The 9624-nt window shown below is 38.2% G+C and overlaps 2 protein-coding genes across 2 annotated transcripts; one reads left to right on the plus strand and one right to left on the minus strand.

The window, feature by feature from the left end:
* Positions 1–633: 633 nt before the first annotated feature.
* On the plus strand, positions 634–4763 carry LOC121755871 (type IV inositol polyphosphate 5-phosphatase 3-like). The gene is made up of 12 exons (XM_042151288.1): positions 634–770; positions 928–1039; positions 1110–1178; positions 1317–1388; positions 1705–1777; positions 1893–1997; positions 2191–3010; positions 3202–3386; positions 3540–3648; positions 3880–4022; positions 4160–4394; positions 4505–4763. Exons 1-12 carry the CDS (start codon positions 729–731, stop codon positions 4526–4528), a joined length of 1989 nt encoding a protein of 662 aa, XP_042007222.1. The 5' UTR covers positions 634–728; the 3' UTR covers positions 4529–4763.
* A 63-nt stretch (positions 4764–4826) lies between these two features.
* LOC121755872 (DEAD-box ATP-dependent RNA helicase 39-like) lies at positions 4827–8537 on the minus strand. The gene is made up of 9 exons (XM_042151289.1): positions 7974–8537; positions 7612–7707; positions 7330–7518; positions 7091–7231; positions 6588–6728; positions 6323–6465; positions 5908–6037; positions 5779–5827; positions 4827–5542 (listed from the first exon to the last, which is right to left on the minus strand). Exons 1-9 carry the CDS (start codon positions 8466–8468, stop codon positions 5070–5072), a joined length of 1857 nt encoding a protein of 618 aa, XP_042007223.1. The 5' UTR covers positions 8469–8537; the 3' UTR covers positions 4827–5069.
* Between the last annotated feature and the right edge of the window lie 1087 nt (positions 8538–9624).

Raw genomic sequence — 9624 nt, forward strand, 5'->3', positions numbered from 1 at the left:
GTTTCCAAAATTGGAAACTTTGCTTAAATTTTGGCACTCCTTCCGTAAAAAAAAATTAAAAAATTTATTTGTTAACATCATGGATTTTAATGAAAAATTTGTAAAGTAAAAAAAGAGGAAAATAGTATGTAAAACAGAGATATAAAGAGAACGTGAGTAGAGTACGAGAGAGAAACTTTTTATTTTTAGAAATGAGACTATTTTTTTGGACATCCAAAAATGGCAAAATGAGACTATTTTTTGTGGACGGATGGAGTATTTTGTATGAATTTTAAAATTGGTGAACTCTTTACTTTTTAGTTTGTTACTAAAAGTATGAATTTTCTAATTTTGAAAACTTCTTTCTCTTAATGAGGTGAGATCCATTCTTCTATAACAATATTTAAAAAAAATTCCTTTTTATCTCACTTACTTTACCATTTATTCATTAAAACTTGCCGCAAACGAAATGTTTAGGGAGTAAAAACGAAATGTCCATGCTATTCAGAGCTATTATTTTGTTTGTTATTTGTCTGGCTACTACGCTAGGTCAATCATCTTCCAATATGAATAATTTTTATTTATTAAAAAAAGATTCAAAAAAGAATAAGTAGTAGTCAAGAATCTCAAAGTGAAGCTGAGTTGAAGTTGAGATTGTATTATAAAGAGGAGTTGGAGAGGAGAGGAGAGGCAGTTAACATCAACATCTACTTCTCTCCTGCCGATATTTCTCATCACGTATACAATCCATGAAGCCACAGAAGATGCGAAGCCACCGCCAGCAGCAGCAGGTAACTAACTCATTCTATTTCTACTATCCCTTCTTCTTCCTCAACAATTCTGCTTTTCTTTTTTCTTCCAGATTTCACATTACACAGTGAAAATTACTTCATTTTTTATGGATAGGATCTGCAGAGGAGCTGAAACATTGTGTTTGTGTTTTTGCAGCTGTCGTGGCGGCGCACGGTGCTTCGCAAGTGGCTCAACATACCTACCAGTAACTCCGATTACTCCGCTGACAGCGACTTCAGCTTCAGCTCCGACTCCGATTCTGAACAAGGTCCTTTTTCAATCCTCCTTCCCCTCCTCTATTGCATGCTTTTTCATCTACTCTTTCTTTTTCCCCTCAGAGTCCCCCAACTCCAAGGACTCCAGGTTCAAAAATGAAAAGCATCATGATGTTAACTTTGATGCTAAAGGTGCTCTCTCTTTTCATTTTGTATTTGTTTCTCATGCATCACTGTTTTGATCTTACCATAATAATAATATTAATAATCTCTTCTCTCTTTCTTTTTCAGTAGTTAATCACTTTCTCATTTCCCCCTCTTTCTCCACAGAGTTTTATGATAAGCCCAAAGAATCCAGGTTCAAGAATGAATTAGCTCAAGAACTGAAGATTGATGCTAATGGTATGCTATTTCTGAAATATATATACTTGTATATCCCAGTTAATGTTTGTAAGGTATCTGATGAAATTAGACAATGAAATTTGGGATCATTTTCTTCTTGAAGCCATACTACTGTTTCCCCTCAGCAGCAGATTTGTGTATCACATTGCACATATATATCTGTATATGATGGCAATAACATAATAGGAAAATTAGCTTGATGGCATCCATTCAAATGATTTAGGTTTTCTTTACTGGCATCGAAGAATTATCTACTTATGCTAATATGGTGTCTAGTTTTTAGTGAGTTATGATATGTGTCTTCTGCCAAACCCAGAGGCTCTTCCAAGGTTAAGACGCCGAAATTCAGAGACAGTCAGAGCTCTGTACATTAAATCCAAGGAAATCAGGTAAATTACTGTTGCACTTTCATCATTTATTGCTAAGAACATTCCCAAGTACTAGGTTTAATTACCAAATACCTATAAGATCTTTATTTTAATGATCTTGTCTTTGTTTTACAAGGATATGTGCCGCCACCTGGAATGTTGGAGGACTTGCTCCTGACGATGAACTTGATCTCGATGGTTGGCTAGACATTGCTGAGCCTGCTGATATATATGTGATCGGGTAAGTGTAGTATCATTACTCGATAGAATCTTCTTCGTTTATAATCTTATGCATAGCATATAGCCTACCCTTGATCTTAACTTTAGCTGTGAAGTTAAGTAATGCATTTTTATGATTGTTATTGCATTTTGCTTCATGAAACCTTATGTGGACTCAAAGCTTTTTGATGTTTGACTTCTGCACTCATCTATAGCTTTCAGGAGATCATCCCGTTGAATGCTGGTAACATATTTGGAGCTGAAGATACCCGCCCAGTCCAAAAATGGGAAAACATCATTCGTAGAACTCTCAACCGAGTTTCACCAATGACTAGGTTCAAGGGCTATAGTGGTCCTCCTAGTCCATCGACGTTTCAGCCAACCGAGGATGCCATAAATATAGAAGACGAAGTTGCACTCGAGTCAGACAGTGATATCGAGGAAGGATTCTACCCGGTGAATGAGGATAATGATTTTGTTTGTGATGATTCCTCTTTCCCCGAGGACTCTGCTCACTTCAACAAGGCACTGGAAAAAGAGTTGCTGCAGTCGTCTTCCTCCAGAAGATTAGACAGATCGCAGTGCTTAAAGATCGATGGTAATGAGGAAAACATCAAAGAGTCTAAAATTCAGTACACTAAGATATTATCCAAAACACTTAGTGGTACAGAAAAGATAGGCTTAAGCTGGCCGGAGCCACCACTTGATCTTTTAGGTCAGCATATTTTGGAGAAGCCTAATTCCTTCGGTTCTCCTAAATCCTTCAAGACTCTGAAATCTCTCCGGACAAACAGCTCTTTTAAATCTAGTTCGACAAATGAAAGTACAATGATGTCCGGCTTGAAAGCACTAGCGGAAATTGACCTTGGCTCCCTGATAAATCGGAAAAGAAGGTCAGCCTATGTTAGAATAGTGAGCAAGCAAATGGTTGGACTTTTTATCACAGTATGGGTGCGGAGGAGCTTGCGAAGATATATACAAAATGTGAACGTTTCTGCTGTTGGTGTCGGTGTCATGGGCTATATTGGCAACAAGGTTCTCTCTCTTCCAAACTTCCAAGGATTAGCAAGCAAAAGGAATTGTCTGCAGATGTGATAAAGTAGAAGATTTTGCTTCATTTTTTCATCACAGTTTGAGTTTTATGGATTTTTTATATTAACTTCTTCTCACTTAGGTTATGTTTTTTTATCTAAGCTTTAGTTTAACTCTCTCCTTCTATCTGTCAGGGAGCGGTATCAGTTAGTATGTCGGTACATCAGACAGTCTTATGTTTCGTTTGTACTCATCTAACAGCAGGAGAAAAAGAAGTAGATGCAGTCAAGAGAAATGCTGATGTGCATGAGATTCATAGACGAAGCCGTTTCAACTTTTGCTCTGCTATGGGGCTTCCTTATAGGATATATGACCATGAGTAAGCATATGCTCCGATCATTATATCTTGTTCTCTTTTTCACTAGTTTCTATGTAGAAAATCCATAGGTAAACTATAGTGTTTTTAGTTTTGTGTGTGTGTGTGTGGGTGTGTTTCTTTAAACGCAAACAAGCAACTGTTGTTTTGTTGCAGGAGAATTATCTGGCTCGGTGACCTTAACTATCGAATTAACTTGCCTTATGATCAAACGAGAGAGCTGATATCCAAGGAGGACTGGCCCAAGTTACTTGAGCAGGACCAGGTCCATAACGTTTGACATTTCATTAGAAATGAGTCACATGAAACATTGTTTGGTTTGTCTTTGTTTTTCTAAGTTAGGCTAAATATAGCTTTGTAGCATGAATCTCGAGACATCGCGTACATAATATAGCGACAGTGAACATGATGCAAGTTCAGAAATTTATAGATATGCCGAAGAGGCAAAATCTAATACTGATTTGAACATGTAAACACAAATTTTATCCTTCTGCAGCTGGTGAGAGAGTTCAAGAAAGGCCGAGCATTTGATGGGTGGTCGGAAGGTTCTCTAAGCTTCGCTCCAACGTACAAATATGAGTTAAATTCCAACGCTTATATCGGTGAGGACCCAAAAGCTGGTAGAAGAACACCTGCATGGTATGCATTTTTCTTTTCTTTTTTTTCTCTCTTTCTTAAACTTTTATTCTTGTTTTTAACAAGTTTCTTTCTTGTATGTAGCATCTCATCCCATAATTATATAGAAGCTATAGCAGTCTCTTGTGTGTACTGTGCAGGTGCGATCGCATTCTCTCCTTTGGGAAGGGAATGAGGTTGGTCGACTACAGAAGATCCGAGATCAAAGTATCTGACCACCGCCCAGTGACAGCCACATACATGGTGGAAGTGGAAGTATTCTCTCAGAAGAAGTTGCAACGAGCACTCACTTTCACTGATGCCGAAGTTAAAGAAGAGGATATTGTAACGGATGTGGGAGTTAATACTGAATTTAACCTGCCAATGCTAGAAGAGGTCAGTGGTTGGTTACGCAAGTGAAGATGGTTTGTGATCTTGATATTGCAGCATTATGCGACATTGCTGGAATTGTCGGTCTGTAAATTCTTGTTGGTTTATATATGCAGGACGCTTCATATTGGGAGCGTTGAAGCCATGGTTGAAGAGGCTACAAGCGACCCTTGATCGGGTGATGATCGTCTCTTGCTTTGATTTTTTGTTGCTGTGTATGGAGGGAGGTCAGGAGCCGGAGATGGCTTCCGCAGGGGCCTGTGTATGCGTTGAGTATCAACACTACTACTAGTACTAATGTATGTGTATGTCTTGTCTAAGAATTTTATATGTATATATAAATAACATGTTGAAGATATCAAAATATGACGGTAAGAAGCTTTTTTATAGCTATGGAAACTGAAAAGAGCCAAGAGACTGGAAGCTGACACCTTGTTCTTGAAAATCAAGATCTTTTCATTTAATTCTAAAAAATCTATCTCAAGGCCAATGTTCCATTATCCTAAATGCTTGACTGTGTATTTATACATATCGCCTTTCCACAGAAAAGTGGACAATACACTGTTTGAGTGAAAATAAACCTAACTCGCTAATTTTCAAGTTAAAACAAATTGAAAGGAAACTTGTAATACATCAAGATAAAAGTACCATACTCTTCCTTTGATAGAGCTAGATTAGATATCAAGCAGCCTTCACACTGCTCCGGCCTCTAAATCCAACAACGTTTAGTTTTGACATAGATCCAGCCCCTCCTTTGTTTCTTCCCTCTGAACGTTTCCTCCCACCAGAAGACGTACCTCTTGAGTTGCTAGAACCTGAAGAATTTGATGTTTTGACAACCTTAACCACCTTCTTCTTAGGCTTGGAAATCATGGGAGCTTTTGTAGATTTAGAAAAGGAGCTTTTCTTGGCAACTGTTGCTTTTCCACGAGCATCAGATGGTTTTGTTGAGGTGGCTTGAGCCTTCCTTTTCAAACTGGAGGTCATTTCCCTTTTCTCATTTTGTCCCTTCTGCTGATTTATGTGTGATCTGGCAAGATCCCTTTTGATTCGATCAACAGAGAGGGATTCCAAGCTCTCGTTTTTCATTATAGCTTCCTCAATGCGGGTGGCCAAAATCAAATTCTTTCTAGCGATCAAACTTGTCACCTTCCCTATATCAACAAGGGCGCCGTTAAGGTCTAGTTGAAGTTGCACGCAAAGGAATGCAAGAAAGATGCAGAAAATCAAGAGCAATGGATAACATTTAGCCGATGAGAATGCAGAACCAGTTTTCATAAGGCTAAGTTTCTGAAGTGATAAGGAGTATCACCGTATTGAAACAAGAGCTCCAGCACATAACAGCGAAATTTTTAAGTTTGAACACTGTCAAGCTTCATAAAGTACTCACCTTTTGCCCCCATACGAGCAGTTCTTCCAGTACGATGAAGATAATCAATCTAAAAGGTAAAAAAACACAAGAAGAATTAGATTATGGAAACACTGCACTAAGATCGACAGTAAGAGACTCTTGGCTTACAGAATTCGAGGGAAAGTCAAACATAATAACATGGTCAACATCCAAATCCAAACCCCTAGCAGCCAGATCAGTACAGACTAAAGTGGGGCAATCTCCATCATTGCTCTTAAACTTTTCCAGATTCTCAACCCTGCGTTAGTTGCAAAGAAGTCAGAACACCATTTTAGGAATGAGAAATTGTGAAAAGAAGTTAAAATCTAACAAGTCAATGCGCAAAGCAGAAGCTCTCTGAATCAGAAAACAAAATAGAATTTCAAGTAGAGATGAGCAGCTATAAATTTCCACAAGGGTTTCGAGAATCTGTAAATGTACACTTCCACATCATCTGTGCATTTGTGATTTGTCAGTGTGATCATGAGCAGCCAGTAGAGAGGGACAGGCACAAACCAATAATGATAATTATATCTCATCTTACCTTTGTTCAGCCGGAACCTCTCCGTGGTAATTGACCGTAGAGATTTGGCTTTCAGATAAAAAGTGATCCACAGCTCGACTGGAGCTCAATGTATTGCAGAAAACCATCACTCTGTTTCCTTTTGCTAAACTTGGCTCAAGAACCTGTGATCCCATAACCACATTAAATAAATTGAAATAATCGAGAATAGTTGTGCCTTGTGCACATTATCTTACTAAACTTCATAAAACTTCAATGTGCTTAAAGCTTGAAGAAAGTACTACACCTGTAATAAGGCTTCTAGTTTATTCTCGGAACCTGAGAGTTTAACGAAATCATGACGAGCAGAAGCAATCTTCTTATGGAGTGAAGAAGTACGTAGATGAGCGATTCCCTGAAATTCCTCATCAACCAGCTTTTGCACCGCCTTCATAAATTAAACGTTTTGTTAATTATCCAGGTACAGTGAAGACGAATTGTGGGGAAGTACAAGAAACATCAGCTGAAGCCTGAAGGGCCTGAAAGCATCTTGGTGATATCAGGAACACAAAGGGTTTTAACTTATTTTTCTTTACAAAATAGAATTCTTTTAGAAGTGATAGTTTGCAAAATCATGACAAAAAAATACCAAGGTTACTAAAGATGCAGTACAAAAAAGAAAACAGAAAGATACCAGTTCAATCACATTGAGAAGGAAGACCAAAAAAAGGACTTTGAAAATTTGGAGATTTAAAGTTCATGTCTGGATTAGGTTTTGCATTTGTTTTATCACAAGCCTGCTAAGCATACCGTTGTCATTGTTGCAGTTACTAATACTGTTTGAAAACCTAGACCATCCAGCTTAGATGCACGACTCCTCAGTGGAGCAAGAAATTTCCGGATGTCGGGGCCAAATCCACGATCAAACATGGTGTCAGCTTCATCCAACACCTATCAAGGGATTTAAAACTTCTTCAAGCTGAGATATAAAAGAATTGGCAATAAAAGTTGTTTATAAGAAAATAAAAGTGAGATATCAGGCTAATTACCACATATCTGATGTCCCCATAAACCAAATTGCCTTCTTCTATATGTTGCAGAACCCGGCCAGGGGTCCCCACAACCATGTCAATGGGGCTGTTCAAGGAATCTTCTTGAGGCTTCAAACGCCCACCACCACTTACCATGGTTGATCTGAATCGCGCATGGTGGCTAATGGACTTGGAAACACGGAACACCTAGACGTTCATTTGAACTTCATTGATCGAATGACGTGGTCGTATCTTTAAGCCACTAAAGGGAGAAACAGAACAAGAAACAGGAAAACTAACCTGCTCACACAGCTCCCTTGTTGGGCACAGAACAACAGCCCGTGGGCGTCTGGGCTTCATCAGCATACCGTGCAAATCCTCATCCCTTCTCAGCAACTAGAGTTTCAACATGAAGCTAAGATGTTTCAGTACAAAACTTCAAGAGTTTCACAGTAAATTAGTCATCTTCCAAGTGTATCATAAAGGCATAAATTAGCATTATACACAAATCATTATATCCAGATGTCAAAGGCACCCCACAAACTAGGCATAAATGAGCAAAGGAGCAAAACAGATTAAATCAATCTGCAACAAAACTCATCCAACACGATAATCTTGTGAAGAAACATACAATTTCAACAAAAATCAAAGGATGATTAAACCTGAACAAGAGGGAGAAGGTAAGCCAGAGTCTTGCCAGAGCCAGTATGAGACCCCAAAACCACGCTCTTCCCATGGAGGACAGCCGGAATCCCAATAGACTGAATCTCTGTAGGGTCCGTAATCCCCATTTCCCCCAACGCCGCCATCACTTCCTCGCTCAAACCGAGCTCCTGAAAAGTCGACGCCGTCTCCGGCGCAGCGCCGTTCTTCCTCCTCGAACCCTCAATTTCGGCAACAGCATGCCTCAATTTGTGCGGCGCGGGTTTAGGAGGCTGGGGGGAGTCCTTGAGGTGGCGCTGCCGGAGTCTTTCAAGGAGAATGGAATGCTTCAAGGGCTGCAGGGATTCTGCCTCTTCAACGGCGGCGGTGCAAAGGGGGCGGAATTTGTGGAGAGGAGGGCGGTGAAGGTGTAATGGGAGAGAGAAGCGAAAGTGGCGGTGGAAAGAGAGGCATCTTGGTAGATAGGTGGAGAGAGATTTTGCTGTTATGGCCATTTCTGGTTGCAAAGATCAAATCTTTTTGAGTTTATGGGGTTTTACTACGCTTGGGTTTAGGGATGAGATGAAAAACGCACATTGCATCAATTGGATATCGTTATATGATATCTAGGGATGTCAATCGGGCCCGAACCCGAGTTGTCGGGCCATTCGGGTACGGGCTATTCGGGTTATAATTTTTTTGAGTTATAAAAGTTCGACCCTAACCCTAACCCTAACCCTTCGGGTTTCGGGCTAACCCACCGGGTTATTCGGGCCAATGCGTATTTTTAATTCTTTTAATATTTTCAAAAAATAATACGTATTTTAAATTTTCTTTAATTATATACATATTTTTAATTAATCATTCAACAATGAAATATATATTTTAATTTTCTTTAATATTTTAAAAAAGATTAAGTTATTTAAATTTAAATAACTTATTCATTACATAATTATTTACAAAATATCTATCAATAGTATGTTTATGTATTTAAAACATAAATCAACACTTTGTTTCAAAATTCAAACATAAATCAATTCGTAGAAAATTAAATAAAATTTTCATAACGTGAGAGGTGCATCGTAAACGTAACAAAAATATTTTGAATTGTTAAAGAGTGAATTATCAAGATGCTAGCTAATTGGAGTAACTCTAAGTTTTCTTGAATTATGATTGGTCAAATTTAATTTATTCCAACTGTAAATAAGTCAAATAATAATTTATCTTTGTTTTAAGAATCATCAAAGTACGCATAATTCAATGACGAAGCGGCGTCAAAACACTTTGCACTATTATATTGGAAATATACTAAAAGAAAGTTTTTATATACGAGTATTTATAATCCATGAACCACATGGTGATTTTTTCCTTGATCTTATATAGTCGGTTGACGTATTTGGATTTTGCATAGTTTTAGAGGGTTGTCTTGGATGATTTTGATTATATTTCTATATTTTGGTATGTTTACATGTGTTGTTGAGAAATGATAGAAAATTGATTAGAAAATGTAAACAAAATATGTGGATGTGCAGCAGCCTTGTTAGAGTCAATGTTTCTCGCGATTTTGAAGTCTGATAAACCTCTAATACATATCATTCTCTTCGTCTTCGAAAGAGCTTCGCGTGGATATATTGTACGCCTCAATCGAAGCTTTGTAGAGAAAGTTATGAC

Source organism: Salvia splendens, chromosome 11, assembly GCF_004379255.2.
Source record: "Salvia splendens isolate huo1 chromosome 11, SspV2, whole genome shotgun sequence".
Lineage (NCBI taxonomy): Eukaryota > Viridiplantae > Streptophyta > Magnoliopsida > Lamiales > Lamiaceae > Salvia > Salvia splendens.